Raw genomic sequence first — 19,043 nt, 5'->3', positions numbered from 1 at the left:
GAGCGCATTTTGGCCAGTTTGACAGAAAAACTTTCAATATGAGCTTCACTGGTTTTATTCGTCCTCATTTAGAGTATGGAAACATAGTATTTCCTCCCTCACTCCAAATGATAAGGACACTCTGGAACGTATCCAAAGGCGGGCCACGAAATCAGTTCGGGGATTCAAATTCAAGCCTTATGAAGAGAACCTTCAATCACTAAACTGTTACCCATTAGCGGATAGGCGTCTTAGAGGTGACACTCTAATGGCTTACAGTACCCTTACCACTTCTGGACATCCCCTTAAATACCTACTTAAGTTTATCTGCAACACAAACCTAAGGCATAACACCCAGAAACTAGGGACACAACACGGCAGAATGGACTGTGGACACAACTTCTACTCCTTAAGAGTTGTTAAATGCTGTGATTAGCTGCCGGATGAGCCAGTCCAGGCGACTTCTCAGGAGTCCGTTAGGAGGAAACTTGACATATTCTTGAGGACGAATGATAATATCTTACTATGATTTACCAATTTCTTTTTCCTCTATTATCGTTAATATATCCAGGTTTCCGCCCGGAGATGTTGGTGATCCGCTGCTACTAGACACGGAAGCCCGTTAAGCGAAAGCTTCTTCTATTCCGTCCACAACCATTTGAACCATTTGGATATTGAATTCGGAAGCGCTCAAAACTGCTGTTGGGTTACGGTTCGTCGACAACGGTTTGACCTCCCCGATTGTGGTCTCGTTTTTCAGATTGTCGTTATCTTTCGCTTGTATCCTCACCAATTGTAATAATTTGCTTTTAATATTATTTAACACGTTCTATGTGCATACTCAGCAGTCGATCCACTTTATATCATGACTTCTTTTACAGATTATTTCTCTGGTCTTCACCCTTTCCCAGTAAATAGTACTTCTTAGCTAAAAACAAAATCCTACCAAAAGTTGAAAACTACATCAATGATGGACCCAAGCGCTCCTGTTGTACCCCAAGAAATAAGCACTGATCAACCTGTTTTATCAGATGAGGAAAATGCAAGGCTACAAGTTGAATTGTCTCAGGTAATTTGTAGTGTTTTTCGTTGGCAAAGTCAACGTCCCCTAAAACGCTAAAAATATTAGGTTCTTCTAGTACTTGTTATGTTACCCTCACAACGAGAAATAGATCATGATATCTTAAGCTTAGTTTACGACTCTTTGATTTGGCTTGCTATTTTGATTAACAAAACTATACTTTTGGTTGCTGTTTATAAATATAATGGTATTCTTATTGGTTCATGCGGGCTTCTGTCTTGTGTTAACTGATTAGAGGATATGACTATGAATCAATAGGTCGCAGGTTTAAACCCCACTCTGTGTACTAGTTTGTTCAGGCAAGTGTCACTAGCCTTCACTTAAGTATAATTCATACTAAAACATGTAATCCTATAGATCAATTGATTGGTTTGACTATCGTAAAGTTTTAAAGGTCTTGGATAGCTACAACAACTGTCTTCATGTTTAAAGGAGTGGAAGCATTACCTTCAACGATGCTAGGAGTACCTAGATAATTTCCCCATGTCATTGGCACTTCTGAATTATTTCTTTGTTGACTGCTGACTTTGTCGTAAACGTTAATTAGTAACATGGTTGTCAGAGGTGTCGATAAACGTTCTATGTATTGCGTTTATTATTTGCCTAAGTCTGTCCGTTCATCCTGATAATCTTTTCCTAATCTCCTGTAACTTTGATCATGGGCGGAAAGTTTTTCCGACTAAGTGAGTTGTGATATCAAGTTACCAACGAACCCGGTTAAATATCGTTCCTTATCGTATTTCAGAAGGATCGGGGGACGAGTAATGTTTCCCTTGTGATACCATCTGTGTTTCAATCTTTGGATAAATGTTTCTTTTTGTGTCCTAAAGTGTTCGAAAACATATCTAAAGTCCATGTTTTTAGTTGTAAAACGAGGAAACCAAATGTGTGTACATAGACTGTAAGTATTTTAACGTGACCAAAATCCACTAAAAGGTAGTAGGTCTTCACAATTCTATCCAATCTCGCTTCATCTGGTTCCGAATACCATGGGGAAGAAAATCAGCTGAAGAATAGATTGCCTTAGTATATTTAGTGACATCAAGTAACAGTAACCAGAATCAACATGGCGAAAAGTCCAACAGTATTCGATATCAGTCCTCAATTACCAAGCTCGAAAAGGACGTTGGTTAGTTTAACTGTTGCCAAACATAAACTAACGATCTGTAAGTACTAAGCAACTTTCGGGACTAAATAGGTGTCATCCCTCGTCAAGTTGTCTTATACATACGTCTAAATACAAGGTCAGTTATATAGTTATTTGTTTCTGGTTAGCTGATAGAATAATTCGTTTCAAAGGGTAGTACTATAAGAATTATGGCCTCATAAACTGTTAACTAGAAGGGTAAAAAATTTAACACTTAATGGACGTATAATAAATGTAAATGAATTTTCGCCAGTCTTCTTTCCCCATTACATTAAGTAATTATGTTCATTAAACAAATAGTTTCCATTCAGAGTATTTTCTTCAATACACTTTCATACTAAGTTATGTAACTGGTATTTGTATCGCCTCATGTCAAATAATTTAAATCTAAATAGGATCTTTAAAAAACTCACATGCCAATGGTTTTCCATAGCAGAAACGAGGAAATACTTTTATTAACTTCTCTCACTGCATTTACTGCATATAAAACTGAATTCATAAGTACTAAAGTGTAGAATACAATTGAACCTATGTAATTACAATATTTTAACTTCATATGATTGAATAATTATGCGAAGATTTTCTGCTGATCGATTCTCATAACAACAGTGTAACTTAGGAAGTAGGGTTTCGTTTAATTGACAATCAGTCACTTCTGTAAGGGCATATAATACTACTATCTTGTCTTCCACACCGATTTAATTGGGTCAGTATTCGAGCCTGAAATCCTATGATTAAAAGATGAACACTTCAAATACTGAGGTACTTTTTCACTAATTTCAGTTATCTACTATATGTTAACGATATTTTATGTAGTAACAATATTTAATCCGTTTTCAGGCCTGTAGTTTTATTTTTAGTATGAGTTTCTTCACTTCCTATGTACTCTCATATTGTAGGTTGAAGAAGAAATTCGTCTCCTTCAAGAAACTCTTGTTGTTAAGCAGCGCCGATCTAACGAGATAAAAAAGGCTCTTGGTTTTACCACACTTTCTACATTGCAGTATGACCTCATGGAAGGTATTCATAAATTGGAAGATACAGAAGCGTGAGTGCTATATATATATAGTCAGTGTACTGATTTTCCCTAGTTTTCTTTTAATATATACTACCGTTATAGAACTAATTACAGCCTTTTTATAACTATACCAGTCTTCAAAAGGTCATTTGTGAGTTGAACGTAAAGTCCTAAGTTTTCGGTTATGGTATCCCTCATTCGTACCTTGTTTTCCCCTATAGTCAGTTTCCTCATCAATATCCTCGTAATAAAAGTTTTACCACAAGTAAATAAAGTTTTTACCACAGTGTAGTCTTTCGCCAGGAGGATTGTTAAATTAGATTGCATAGCCGTCAACGTTCTCAAAGACCAAAACATTTTAAAGGTCCAGGTTCTTCTCAAAGCGTACTACGATAGAGCAAAAGGATGTTTCCCCAGTGTTTGTCTCCATCACAGTGGCTTGGCTGTATTCAGTGAGCTTTGGATTGTTCGGCATTACCCATCCTCTTATTTCATTTATTCCTTTTCAGTCATATTGTCTGTTTAATATCTCATTTTTCTTCGCGTTGTTCCATCACTGTGAAGTATGGTGATATGTGCCGATGCACATATATACCAGTCTATGTAGTTTTATCGACCTGCTTTTTCGCCAACTATTTAACCTAGATCTAGTGATTGATTTACTATAATATGTTTATCACCTACATATTTGTTATTTTTGTGATCGTAAGGTTGGTTGAACTTTAGAAAGTTGCAAATTCTTATTGCCAGCAGTCAAATATCATCAACTTAACAGCATAGGTATTTATGTTAACGTTGTTTACTGTGGTTTCTCACTTTTTGACTACCTTTAATGCTTTTCCTCGTTTTTTTTAAAATTTGATTCAGATATATCAAAACAAGCGAACTTTTAAGTAAAGCTAAAGATAAGACCGTCAATGTAGCCCAAGATGCTAAAGAAAAAGTCGGATCAACAATTTCTGCTATTCGGTAGGGTTTCAATTTCACCTTTTCTTTAATCATGCAATGTTATTTGTTCTCCTCTTTCTATTACTCAAGGAATTCAGAGGTTGTGAAATCATTGAATGATAAAGTTGGTTCTGCTTATTCAACAGTTAAAGTAGGTTCTTCTAAAAAAATATATCGGTTTCTTGTTGATGTGTGTGCTTGGGGTCAGTTGGGAAATTTTATTTGTCGTGACATTGATCAAATATTCTGATAATTCATTTAATTAATCCCTTTTGACACATGACGATGATAGTCTGGCTTTTTCATCTAAAAAAGAAAACAAGAAAACGTTTTACTCTGTTATTGACTTCTTTGTACTAAACTAACGAACAAATTTAAAAGAGGAGCTATAATATGACCGTTGCTTCTACCTTGACGTGGTGGTCGTGCTTGCCTATCTTGATGAACCAGTCGAGCTATACTAGCTGGGACAATCGTTCCTCAAGGTCCTACCATGCCAGACGGGTTGGTTGAAGAGCAGTAAGAATAAAAGCAGCAAACCCATGGTCCGAAGGCGAAGTCGTACTGTTGACCATATAGAGATGTGACGGTGGTAAGCTGTTTCTTTCAGACAACCAGCATAACAGCGATGCTGTCTTCCCACAAGGAGGGCTGGGGTTAGAAAAGGTTGACCCTAAAAATACACATCTTGCCTTATCCCGCAGATTTCCATCTCCGGCTGTAGGGTTCCAATAAGTACGGAGCTAACACAAAAATTACTCACAAAAAGGTTGTGTGTGACCGACCTCAAGCAGTTGTCCCTTGGGCACTGCGGTCACGCTCTCAGGTCACTAAGACCACCTTGAGCCCAATTTCCTTTTCAGGTACCTCCAGAAAACCCCCCTACTGTGTGGGCAACCAGGAAGTGATAACCGCCCTCATACCTCTAATAGCACTCAAGATCACTGTATTCATAATCAATCTCCCTCTTCAATTCCTATTATTCCTCCTACCTTGACTTTCAACTCTAAACCTACTCTTTTGACTTCCTCCGGAAGTGTCACCATGGTCAACGATTCTAGTGCGCGAAACACTGTTCCAGGTCTATTGAAACCTCGGATAGTGTGAAAGACGACTTTTACAGAAAGCTTTCTGAACTTCTTCAGGAAGCTAAACGTTCAGACATAGCACCCGTAGCAGGTGGCTTTAATCCCTAGGTAGGTGGCTTTAATGCCTAGGTAGGTAGCTTAAACCAAACAGAAAGACATTTAAATGGGTATTCTGGTATTCCGGCTCAGCGAACAGATAATGATGACCGTCTGCTGCAACTTTGTTCAGACAGTCGTTTATTTTTAGGAAGCACTAATTTTAAGCATAAGGAGAGACACCGTCTAACATGGCGACCCTCTGCACCGAATCAACGATGGACTCAGATAGACCATATTGCCACCAGTATTCGTTTGAGAGGCTCTATGGAAAACTGTCGCTCGTTCTGGAATACCTGCTTGGACTCCGATCATGCTCTAATACGAGCACGCGTTTGCTTGCGCCTCTCTGGACGCATAAAAACCACATTAGAAGACCCATTCAAGTCGAGGAAGCCGAAAGTAGATTCCGGGAATAACTCAGGTCATACCTAGGTAGTTCTGAAAACGAGGCAACCCAGATGTTACCTGGAAAGATATACCAACAGCTGTGGAAACAGCAGCTCCATCTATTAGTGATTCAAACCAAAGGGTCACGAAAAACCGATGGATTTCTGCTAAGTCTCTAGCACTGATAGATTCTCGTAAACTCATGCCATCAGGCTCTGAACACGATAACGAGCGAATACAAATCAGATCTTGGTTAACCAAAAGACTAAGGAACGACCGTGAACAGTGGTGGGCAACGAAAGAAATAGAGATGGAAAAGGCAGCGGCTGTATGTAACACAAGACAGCTTCTCAGACTAATAAAAGAAACCGGAATTATTAAGTCGAATTTAAGTGAGGTGATTTCGGAAAAAGACGACACTCTTATATGCTCTCAGTCCAGACGTTTAGAACAATGGGCCGAATATTTTAAGGATCAGTTCAGCTGGCCTTCAGCTATTCTACAACTACTCGAGATTCCCAGACAGCGTGAATGGAACATTGAAGTAGGTCCCTCGACTCTATCTGAGGTTCAGAAAGTTATAGCTAATCTGAAACGAAGAAGAGCAGCTTGTTCAGATGGATTGGCTCCGGAGGTCTTTGTGGATGATGGTCTACTTTTAGCGTTGAGGTTAACTAATATTTTAGCTAAAATCCCATCTGACTGGTCGCAATCACTTACTGTCCCAATATATAAGAAAGAATCAAAATCATCCTGTGATAAACATAGAGGGATTAGTTTGACTAACATGGCATCTAAAATACTAGCCTCAATAATTATCGGACGCCTAAGACTCGTGAAATGCAAACACGAGAAAATCAGGCTGGCTTAAGACCTGGTCTTGGCTGCATCGACCACATTCACCACTCGTCAGGTTCTAGAACGCAGGTATGCTTATCGGCGTCCGACAGTGGTGGTCTTTCTTAACGTAAAAGCAGCACTCGACTCTGACTGAGAGGTTCTGTGGCAGTGTCTGTCATTGAAAGGCGTACCTCAGAAGTACATAAACATTGTGAAGGCTGTTTACTCGAGCACTACTAGTCGAGTCAGCTTATGGCAAACCTTCATCTGATTTAACAACCTCAAGTGATGTTCGGCAAGGTTATCCACTATCTCCATTTTTGTTCAACTTCATCATATGCACACTGATGGAACTAACTTCCTCGTCGACTGAACTTTTAGGAATTGATATCCTTTCAGGAGGTCCACTTATCGACTTAGAGTACGCGGATGAAATTGTCCTGTTTTGTGGAGACGTTGATAAAATGCAGGATCTTCTGGTAGCACTGAAAAACAATGCCAGGATGTTTGGGATGCGTTTCTCCCCTCTAAATGCAAGCTGTTGCTTCAGGACTGGTCTGCATCAACACCTGAACTAAGGATAGGGAGTGAAGTAGTCGAGCGCGTCGACAACTTCACTTGTCTTGGAAGTCTGACCAGCCCTAATCGGTTGGTGTCTGGCGAAATTTGTTGACGGATTCAGAAAACTGGTTTGGTTTTTGCCAACTTACGTTACCTATGGCCAAGGCGAGATATCCGTCTATCAATTAAGGGACGAGTACACTGCGCAGCAGTTCGTTCTGTTCCACTTTACGGCTACGAAACGCGGTCAGTAGGAGTATTAAATACTCGTAAGTTGCTAGTATTTGTTCACAGATGTCTTAGAAATATAGCTCGCATCTGCTGGGATCACCGGGTAAGTAATAATGAGGTTAGACGCAGGGTGTTAAGGAATGATGTTAAATCAGTTGATGAGGTTGTGAATGTTCACCGACTGAGATGGTTGGGTCACGTATATCTGAACACCGATTACCACGACGCGCAATGCTGACTAGTGTTGGAGACTGTTGGAATAAAGTTGAGGGCGGCCAAACCAAAACGTGGCATCAGTCATTGAAGTCACTAACTTGTGATGTGAGCCATGTTGGTAGATGTATACTTCTTGGTTGGGGTCGACGCGACTATAGTAACCAATGGTTGGAGACACTGTGTGACACAGTGGTGTAAGTGTATAAACTCTTTGTCTTCCCTTAAACGGTGAGATTAAAATTACTTTATACCTTTCGTTCTACGAACTAATTCTTTCTTCCTGTATTATATCCTTATACACAGTTTCTTTTATACATTACTACCATTGAAGTAACTACTATGAATTTAGTATTGATCTTGTTGTGATAATGAGGTGTGGCAACTTGGACCGATTCATATTTGTGCCTGGTCCTACGTTGCAGCTGACTGACTATAATATGACCAATTCGGAATAAATCCCTTATCAAGTTATATTATAAATTTAATTAGATTCTACTTTTAAGTTGGCTACTGTGTATTGCACTGAATAAGCTATTTGTTTGTGTTTATTTTATCAATATTTCAATCATAAGTGATATTTCTGGCAATTGTGATATCTTATTTCATTAACCTATCATATAAACTAGATTCTTGTCGAAAGTGTACTGTCTCCAACTTGAATATTATAAAGTAGCACCAACTACAGGTACTGAGGAAGTTAGTATCATTAGTCAGTCAATATGACGTAGAGTCTGGCACATGTGTGCGTTGGTCCTAATTACTATGACACAAGCTTGACGAGATGTAATTAATTAAGTTATTAATACATGAATCGAAATAATGTAGCAATAATAATGCGAATGATTAAACATAGAGAATAAAAAAGTATGTTTGGAGAGCTACTGTGACGTAACATTTACTGCAAAATGAAGGGCCATTGTTTTTCTAGGCTATCGTGATAGATTCCGAGGCATGTTCTCACATTAAGTGTATAGTAAAGTTATAAATTAGATTAATGGCTACACATTGTATACGTTGGTCAGATTAAGTCAGTTCAATTCTGGAAAATAAACAGCATACACTTTATTTTCTAATTATGGATGTAACATAAAGTTAGTGTCAGTGATTATTCTCATTTTAATTCGCACATTTCATTCCGAAATCTGACTTTTAGTATTCCTTAGTTAATGATAAACATTGTTTGAATGTACAAACTATAGTCATGTGGTTCTCTCTATAATACATATAACATGAATGATTTGAATACTTCCACCGTGTTTTAAAGAACAGATTTTAAAAAAACATTACAGTTATATGTTTGTTTAGTGTTTTTACTAAATTAACCTGCATCCGTTTATCATTGTGACAACACAAATTGAATGAAATGTGTGTGTGCTTATTCTTGGTTTAATCATCTTGATTCTTAAATCTAAACTTGCGTTTGGTCACGAATTTATGCTGATATGCAGACTGGAATATATATACTAACATTTGTGATGGTGGAGAAGATTTGTAGCTCAGGTGGATGATTTTGATGGAGTTTTGTTCTCTGAGCTGGATGGTTTGGTCGTGGAGCTTTCATCGTTCTTCTGAACGACATCATCAGCACAAACTTCAGATAGAAGTGAAGTGTTCGAATTTCTCCATATGTGTTTCACAGCTTGTTCTGTGCACCTCGATGTTGATTGGTTCTTGTTGACCTTAAATTTATCATTGTTTACTTCTTTGTTTTGGTTGTGTCTCCCATTGGTTTGATTTTTGTTCCCATATTTATGCATGGTTTTCCTGATTGGTTGATAAATTGGATTAATTTCAATATGTTTAAAACAATTAGTCCCTTTGATAAATTTCGATAATGCAATGAGAAGACGAAGATTATCAGAACTATGTGATATATTAGCGCAATACATTTCGAACAATCTGGTCACACATATACTTGTTAAGAGCATTTATATATAAAAATAAAAGGTCAACTAGACAGGAAACGGGGTAAGAGGAGATAAGGATAATGATAAGAGTAATAATAATAATAATGTGAACACAATTTGAAACCTAATCACTCTGGATAATAAGTCAATATTACCAGGGTAGGTTTAAGGTAAGAACAAACTGTTTTTGAACACATAAAGGGGGTTTGAATTTTCGTATGGCTAAGGCTTCAATGAACCTTAGTATACGCCCTTTTACACTTTTATACAGCACTACAAAAGCTGAATTTAGATCAATCTTGTGACCTGTTTCAATTATATGTTTAGCAATAGAGGATGATGGATGTTTATCCTCTGCTCTTATCGGTTCACTTGATTGTATTTGTTTCTGAAGCCATTTGGGTACATGTTCACTCACCCTAATGTTGAGATCACGATTACTCCTCCCTATGTATGTGTGACCACACACACATTTAAATTGGTAAACACAGTGGGATGTGACGCAATCGTTTCCATGTACTTTAGGTTTTGAATGAAGCATGCACCTTGTTCTTTCTTTGATGATGACCTTTGCTGCGCAATAGGATTTATTGATGACTGATTTAAGTCGTTGTTTCAGTAAAAGGCTATTTGAATCACCTCTGAATGGTAAGGTGATGTAGACAGGCTTTTTCTCTACCGAGGCTACAGTAGGTCTCGCTGAACCATGGACTTTCCATCTATTTATGAATTTCAGAGGATAGCCATTTTCTACTAACGTTTTATTTAACAACTTTACATCATCATCAATGGCGTCATTGGTACAAATACGGTCGAGTCTGTTGAAAAGACACCTTATCAAACCACGTTTGTATTGCACAGGGCAATAACTATAATAACTAAGATATTGACCTGTCCACGTTGGTTTTCTAAAAATAGATCGCTTTACTGAACCATCTTCTCGTCTACTCAGGAGTATATCTAGGAAGGGAAGCTGATCGTTTTTCTCTTCTTCACATGAGAGACTAATATGGTTTTGGAGAGTGTTGAGTTTATTTAATAAACCGTACATATCCTCTTTTTTCTCACAAACAACTAAGATATCGTCCACATATCTCTTATAAAGTGACATGTTTCCGATTAATTCATCAGTCTGATTTTCAACATGTGCCATGAACACATCTGCTAGTAATGGTCCTAGCGGACTACCCATAGCAACTCCATCAATCTGACGAAAGTATTCACCTTCAAAAGTGAACTGAACTTTGTCAGTACATAGTAATAGTAAATCGGTCGAGTCTGTTGAAAAGACACCTTATCAAACCACGTTTGACCGTATTTGTACTAATGACGCCATTGATGATGATGTAAAGTTGTTAAATAAAACGTTAATAGAAAACGGCTATCCTCTGAAATTCATAAATAGATGGAAAGTCCATGGTTCAGCGAGACCTACTGTAGCCTCGGTAGAGAAAAAGCCTGTCTACATCACCTTACCATTCAGAGGTGATTCAAATAGCCTTTTACTGAAACAACGACTTAAATCAGTCATCAATAAATCCTATTGCGCAGCAAAGGTCATCATCAAAGAAAGAACAAGGTGCATGCTTCATTCAAAACCTAAAGTACATGGAAACGATTGCGTCACATCCCACTGTGTTTACCAATTTAAATGTGTGTGTGGTCACACATACATAGGGAGGAGTAATCGTGATCTCAACATTAGGGTGAGTGAACATGTACCCAAATGGCTTCAGAAACAAATACAATCAAGTGAACCGATAAGAGCAGAGGATAAACATCCATCATCCTCTATTGCTAAACATATAATTGAAACAGGTCACAAGATTGATCTAAATTCAGCTTTTGTAGTGCTGTATAAAAGTGTAAAAGGGCGTATACTAAGGTTCATTGAAGCCTTAGCCATACGAAAATTCAAACCCCCTTTATGTGTTCAAAAACAGTTTGTTCTTACCTTAAACCTACCCTGGTAATATTGACTTATTATCCAGAGTGATTAGGTTTCAAATTGTGTTCACATTATTATTATTATTACTCTTATCATTATCCTTATCTCCTCTTACCCCGTTTCCTGTCTAGTTGACCTTTTATTTTTATATATAAATGCTCTTAACAAGTATATGTGTGACCAGATTGTTCGAAATGTATTGCGCTAATATATCACATAGTTCTGATAATCTTCGTCTTCTCATTGCATTATCGAAATTCAATATGTTTGTTGATTGCTGATTGTTTCTATTACATATTTTTAACCACAACGATAATCTTATTTTCTGCGCATACAGAATTGATGGTAGGATTATAATTTATGGACGACCTTTGAGCAACGCCAAGGTGATTTGGAGAGTGTCCACCTAATAACTAGGGCTAAATGAGAGTTATAAACTAGTGTGAGGAATTAGGATTTACAGTTGATGGTTAAAGTTAGGAATTATATTTAGGGTTTTCATTACTAACTGACATCAGCTAAAATGCCGAAACACTATTTAGACAAATAAGTGAATGAATTTCGTGCCAAAATTGAAGACCTGTTATCCTATATCTGATTGGTTTGTCCATAAATTATAGTCTCGCCGAAATAATTTATTAGTTTGTGTCCTGCAATTTTGAATGTATGTAAAAAGAAGTCCCATTTTATGTTGACAAATGTTTCTTACTCTTCATTTTATGTATTTATGCTGGATCGTCAGTTAGCAATTAGAAAATAGGTACACTGAAGAATGAAATAGAAATACTTCTATTTATGAAATAATTGATTAGATTGTGAATGAAATTTGTTATGATAAGTTTATTCCATAAAGTTAAGATCTTTCAGTATGTGTGCTATTTTGTTATAAAACCGAGAGTTGCCTCGGTTTGATTTGTGACTTCTCTCGTTTAAGTTGCTGATTTGTCTTTTGGAAATCGCGTTTAGAATGAATCTTACAATTAAATGCTTGACTTTGACAATGTTATCATGTTTCCCTATTTTATTGTTTTTGATGGGTTAGTTCTTATTTAATTGGCTATAATTGTTCATTGTTGAGAACGACCTTTGTTAAACGAAATATCCTGTAAAATATCAATCACATCTGTTATTTTATTGTTCAGTAACTTAATGTCGTAAATTACGATAGTTAAGGCATTCTTTATTCTAAATACCATTCCATCACCTTAGGTAAGGTCGTTATCAGTGATATCTCATCTTATTTCTTGCGTCACTGTCTCAAGAAAAATCTAACTGTTTACATGTATTAAGCTTCTCATCTCATATTGTTAATTACTAGCAGTCAAATTAAAATGAATGGCTAGTGTAACACCAGTTACTGATTATGATAACTTCGTACCACAGGATAAGTTCAGGAGACTTCTTGTAATCCCTAAACTGATAATTACTTATGGATTATTAATCACCAGATTTCATGCCTTCATCAAAATCAAATATACACAAATGAAAACATATACGAGTGCGTAAAAAATATTTTGCTAACCCCGATGCCTATTTAAATCTTCGATGGATAACAGTTTAGACACATTGAAGCGCTAAGTCTTAACATACCATTGTGATATGATTTTTTATTCGTTCTAAGTGACTTCCTAATCGATAATTGACGTATCTAGTCAGATACACATATTTCTTACCAAAGTGATATGGTCTCATGTTTACCTGCATTTTTGATATTTTCTATGAAATTGAGTTGTCTTCAAGCACCGAGGTTGATTTTCGTTCGCCACATAAATTCTGCTTGGTTTGTTAGATGCTCGAGTTTTTCAATTGAGTCTTGTTGCAACTAATTTTATCAGGATATCCGCCACTGATCTATCTATTTGGCTGCTTTGTAAAAATAATCTAGAATGTATGACTTCGGCATATTACGTCGTTTTATTGATAGATAATTGAATAACCATAAAATACTTATCTACGGCTGTTTTCGACAATACGCTGAAACCTGTCATAGAAATAGAATTTTTAAAACTTTAAATGTTGAGGTGGTACATCTTTGGATGCTAACTTTGTGTTTAACGTTCACTAGGTACTGGCCGAGATCGATCTCAGCCATCCAAACATATTAATTGTTTATTTCCTTTTAAACATTCATTTTTGATAATAACGATTATTGTTTATTCTTTCTTTCAAATCAACATTAGTAGTTTTGTTTTGACTTACTTGCTTGTTAATTTTTTACTGCGTTAATATTAAGTATGACATGATATATATATATATATATATATATATATATATATATATATATATATATACCCCGGTAACACAAGGGGTGAAGTTGTTAGACCAAATTGCAGAATAGTAGAGGTAGTAACAGTATCAGTGGTAATTGGAAATTTTAGACATCGAACGTGCGACTCAAAAAGAAATTATAAATTAGCAAAATGAAAACAAGAAAAGAGCTATGAGGAATTGAGAATTTCAAAATTTGGAGAAAGCAAAGAATGGATGCACTTGCGCCATTGCAAACAATTTTGACCCACGTCATTGAAAGTCTAACTATTAGTTAAGATAATCACACGGACCCCAACCAGGTAGTCTGTATTTATTGACATAGCTAAGTTCATTTGTTATTGACTTCATAAACTAGTGTCATGTTTTGTTTTGGTCGCCTCGAGCTGTTTCCCAACCTGTTCCTGTACCAGAAAACATCGCCCTTCGGGGTAGGCGGTGGTCGAATATATGTGATGCATGTCTTAACAACCTCAGTTGATGAAGATTTGCTACCTCACCAACGGATTTCCTACCTAGTGCTTTATTCCTAACCCTGGCGTTGCTTACTCTGTAGTCCCAAGGTGTACGAGCAATGTTTCGAAGACACCCATGACCGAATATTGGGGTTGACCTTTTCCTAGCCCCTTCCGTTTTGAGAAGACAGAATTGCTGCAATGCTGGTTGTCTGAAGGAAACACCTTACTACTGTCACATTCATCTACAGTCAGAAGTATGACGTCACCCTCAAACTTAAGCTGGTGCTTTTAGTTTTACCGTTCTCCAACCGACATGCCTGGGTTGGTAGGACCTAAAGAAGCATGTGTTCCAGCCAATATAGCTAGGTCGAGTCATCACAATGGACAAATCCGATCACCACTTCAAGATAGCATCTACGGTCGGGTCGTGTCTAATGTTTGTTAGACTGATTGGAATCTTATTCTCTATCAGAAATATGCCTGAATCATCTGAGTTTAAAATGAATTCATTATGATCATTTATTTACTTTTCATGCATAATTGTTCATTTTGGTTTTCATTATATAATACTGTCAATCAATGTAATACGCATGTATGTTGCTTCCAGATACTTTGTATGGATAAATTTACCAACCTACCAGCAATTACATGGATTCCCTCCAAGAATGGAATTCGTGTGCGTTTTTATTAATGTGCTCGGCAGTTGTATTTATGTATAAATGTCGTCTGTAGGTATTTATTTTCACTGTCATTGTTGTAGAATCTGTTTGCTGTAATTTGTTTTTTTTTGTATGTGTTATCGTATATATATCCTTGGTTTATTGATAAGATGTCCTGTTAAGACTATAATTTATGGGCGACCTTTGAGCAACACCAAGGTGATTTGGAGAGTGTCCACCTAATAACTAGGGCTAAATAAGAGTTATAAACTAGTGTGAGGATTTAGAATTTTCATTACTAACTGACATCAGCTAAAATGCCGAAACACTATTTAGACAAATAAGTGAATGAATTTCGTGCCAAAATTCAAGACCTGTTATCTTATATATAATTGGTTCGTCCGTAAATTATAGTCTCGCCGATGTCCTTGATGATTGGTAATTCCAATGTAATCTGTGCAATGTGCATATCTTTCCCAGATTTATGTAAGTCTATTGTTGTTGTTTGTGTTGTATCCAGACAAGAAATCGTTGACTATTGTTTGTGCACATTACAATGGTCTTGTTTATTAAGATACACTGACTTCTAATCAAATAATACTTCCCATACTTTGCCTTCCTCTATAGTTTCAGTTTTTCTTTCACGCTCCTTACCTTTTTTTCCTTGTCTTTAAATTCTCATTGTTTTGTGTGGCGCATATATATTTGGTGCCCTCTTATACCAATATTTATGTGTTCAAATAAATAAATTCATGGAAACTAAAATTCATGTGAACTTATCATTCAGTAAACTGTTAAAATATCTTAACGATATATATAAACAGTAAAATTTGGATGCTATTCCACTTTAATTTACCTGTTCATGGTGTTCTTAACGGTTTTCTTAATGTAGTATTTTGTCAGATGAGTATTAGACTATACAGTCAGTATGACCTTCATATTTCTGCGATTTCTAAATATTGAGGTAACAATTACAGATATTGTGGTTTATTATCTGCATATGTTCATTAATTTTTAATAATTATGAAAACAAAAACTTTTTTGGTTTTCATTAACCTAAAACTAGCTAACCGTTATTAAAAAAAATTGATATTGACTCGGTACAAGTTGAAAAGCAAGGGATCTAAAACTATATCTGAATGCATCGATTTTATTTATAATGATCAGTAGCATTTGATACTAATCAATCAACAATTTAATAAATGAACATAATTTACGACATCATAAGATTAAACTGTTATAGTGAACAAATGTAACTAAATTGTCTAAGTTATATAGTTACTTCCTTATAATACTAATCAATATGATTTTCATTCATATATTGAATGCTATCAATCATTTATTCATTAAATGGAGTAGATAGGTATATTTTGATTATTTATTGTTAAGCAATTCGAGTGTACCCGTTTATCTGTCCATATACTTTATCAGTGACATAAACTAAATCTTAAATATGAAGTTAATGATATCATTTTACCCCCCCCATCCAACATACTTCAATATCTTCTGCCCATTTTTCTTAGAAACAAATACATTCTCTAATATAATTGATTCGATGAAAATACATATTCAAGTGCATAGATTATTATAAACTGATTTCTATAAAATTTCAATGTCATGTTTGAAAAACAATTTATATTAATCGATAGGAATATTATTGAAATCATGAACTGATCTAAGTTAGACAACCATTGAAAACCTGGAAACACTAGACGGCTGTTCTATTCTAGTATGGGACTCTCTAACTGTGTGTATCCACGATTCCGCACTCAGGAATCGATAATGAGTCTTCGTGACGAAAGAAATTTATTGTGTTAATGTACAATAAATAAAAGCAATTTGGTGATAAGATTTTTCTACGACATCACTTAGTGAATTTGTATAAATATATCCTAACCAGTTATCGTTGTTCTTCTACAACTTTTTATAACTATTTCAATTGTTACTATCACCCTCATGTTTTTCATTTCTTCTTTATACCTGTCAATTAGACAAGTATCACTCTCCGACCCATAAATTACACCAGTTTTATTATTCTCTAACCTTTAGGTTGTTACGCAACCCTTTTATGATATTTGAAATCTCCGAATATTGTGTTATGATCTCTTTCTTTTTCGATAGACAAATATGTTTATTAAATCACTATAAATACAATAATTGCTCTTCAATAAGTAAGATTGCTGAATCACCTTTATTTTTCAACAAGTATTTGTGTTACTCACCACACTAGGAAGAGTATATGTAGCCGTTTCATGTGGAGAAAAATATTAAACCTATCTGCTAGTTTTTATTCTGCTGATTAATCTTTATCCATTCAACTATCTTTTATATGTTGACGTATCAATTGTATTTGAAAGTACATGTTGAGTCTGAATAGTATCCATAAAGGACACTTCATCTTTGTAAAACCTCAATTGTTAAGTGTAGTTTACCAAATTGTTTTGCGAATATAACAGCATATTCGAAAAATACAGTAGGATTCATATTTTAACCTGAATTTGTTGATTTGCCCAATTTCACACTAATTTACTTTGCCTTACGTCTAACTGGTTATTGTGTCTAGCTCAAAACTCAATAAGCACACTAGTTGTGTTTAATTGTTTTAATTGCATGTTCACCTTATTGTTGTGTGCGTATATTTATTTATATTATCTTAACAATAATACAAATTTCTTGCTAACAATTTTCCAGGATGCTATAATTCATTCGACGTATGGACATCCACCAGATGATGGGACTGAATATGTTAGTAATAAATAGTACCAAGAAATAATGTGAGATTATTATTATATTCAAAATGCCGTCCATTCGCCGACTTGCAGTGTTGTCGCCATTTCACTTTCTTGTGTATAAATTATTGTACACTGTTCTTTTCATTATTTAGTTGAATTTTTCCTTCATTTTCTCATGATTGAAACGCTACTTTTTTATTCGTATACTGACACAATTCATGTATCCTATATACAAGAAAAATGGAAAAGTTAATATTACTGATTATTTCTAACTGCTTTGAAATACAACATTAGTTGATAATTTGTAATTGCTCTCAGTTTTGCATAAGCTATGATTCATTGGTGTTGACGTACACTTTCCAGCTACTATTGTGTGTTGCCTATGACTTACTGTGCGTACTTATAGGTGTCATCTCCTAATCCTCATATTAATCATCTTAATTATAGGACTTCTCCTTCGTTTGAAGTTTCTGCCACTACTCAATACTAAGCTCATTTTCTAAAATTATTACACCACAGTCCCATCGATATTCTTACCTAATCTATACATACAAGTTTTTGTTTATCTTCTTAGAACTAGTTACTCTAAATATATTTCGTCTTTTCTCACTGAAGTTTATATGTAGAGGTGTTTTTACTTCCGTAATTTCTAATTATGCCTAGATTAGATTTTCGTGTCAATTACAGCTTTTAATTGAGTTCCTTACTAGCATTTCAAATTTGGGCTACTTTAAGTTTTTAAAAGCCATGTCTTGATTTTGTTGACCAAATAAGTCGCTAAGAAGCTTTTTCTCCAAGAACTAATTCAAACATTTGGTTAGGAAGTGTCGTGTGGGTCCTCAGGTAATGCATGGTCTGGATTTAAGAGTAACTAATCCAAACACCAGAATAAATTGGAATTGGTTCGTGATGTTCCACTGATCGGAGTCGTAGGAAGTACCGAGCAGAATATACGGTGTCCAACAGCTCAGTTAGATGTCCTATGGTGTCTGGAGCAACGCAGTTATATTAACCCACCATTGAAAATATACTATGAATTACCTCCGCAATCATGTACGGTATAAACAGAAAACGAGTCAGTTTTCTGATTATTAGAATGTGCTTAGATTAGGTTCTGCAGTATGGTGCTCATAAAGTAGAAAACTTGGTGTTTTCTTAGGATGAATGTTACTAATATATACTATATATATATGTAAGTTTCGATAGGTTGACGTAAAGTATTGTAAGTGCTAGTAGCTCATCTCAGAGCGGTACACAGAAAAAGTGCAATGAATCTCAAGAAGAAGTAGGGAGCTAATTTCCGAACGAGCTGTTATAGAGTGTTTAGCATCATACAAAATGACAACGTTGTTCGTGGTGGACGTTGATAATATGAGGATAAGTAACGAAAAGTGAAAAACTTTGTAAATACAAGGGAAACACCTCAGAATGTCGAGAATACTGTACCACTATGTACAGAACAGGAAAAATGGAGTA

The 19,043-nt window shown here is 35.7% G+C and overlaps 1 protein-coding gene across 4 annotated transcripts; it reads left to right on the top strand.

The window, feature by feature from the left end:
- Nucleotides 1–645: 645 nt before the first annotated feature.
- TPD52_1 (Tumor protein D52) lies at nt 646–18,536 on the top strand. Of its 4 annotated transcripts, XM_051209702.1 has the most exons (7): nt 646–774; nt 825–1,048; nt 3,107–3,255; nt 4,093–4,194; nt 4,264–4,324; nt 14,784–14,904; nt 17,527–17,868. In XM_051209702.1, exons 2-6 carry the CDS (start codon nt 947–949, stop codon nt 14,865–14,867), a joined length of 498 nt encoding a protein of 165 aa, XP_051075160.1. In that variant the 5' UTR covers nt 646–774; nt 825–946; the 3' UTR covers nt 14,868–14,904; nt 17,527–17,868. The 4 variants fall into 4 exon arrangements, with proteins under 4 accessions (XP_051075160.1, XP_051075159.1, XP_051075162.1 ...); XM_051209701.1 differs by having other exon boundaries at nt 646–1,048; nt 14,784–14,852; nt 17,527–18,536; XM_051209704.1 differs by lacking the exon at nt 14,784–14,904 and having other exon boundaries at nt 646–705; nt 861–1,048.
- The last annotated feature ends 507 nt before the right edge of the window (nt 18,537–19,043 follow it).

Source organism: Schistosoma haematobium, chromosome 1 (genome assembly GCF_000699445.3).
Source record: "Schistosoma haematobium chromosome 1, whole genome shotgun sequence".
In the NCBI taxonomy this organism is placed as follows: Eukaryota; Metazoa; Platyhelminthes; class Trematoda; order Strigeidida; family Schistosomatidae; genus Schistosoma; species Schistosoma haematobium.
The sequence above is the reverse complement of the archived record's forward strand: the minus strand, read 5'-3'. Positions and strand labels throughout refer to the sequence as shown.

Bases quoted from the DNA above. Each gene is read 5' to 3' on its own strand.
- TPD52_1 (XM_051209701.1), top strand. From the start codon at position 947: ATGATGGACCCAAGCGCTCCTGTTGTACCCCAAGAAATAAGCACTGAT. The intron at 4,195-4,263 runs GTAGGGTTTCAA...CTATTACTCAAG, and splicing joins TCAACAATTTCTGCTATTCG to GAATTCAGAGGTTGTGAAAT. The intron at 14,853-17,526 runs GTGCGTTTTTAT...ACAATTTTCCAG, and splicing joins CCTCCAAGAATGGAATTCGT to GATGCTATAATTCATTCGAC.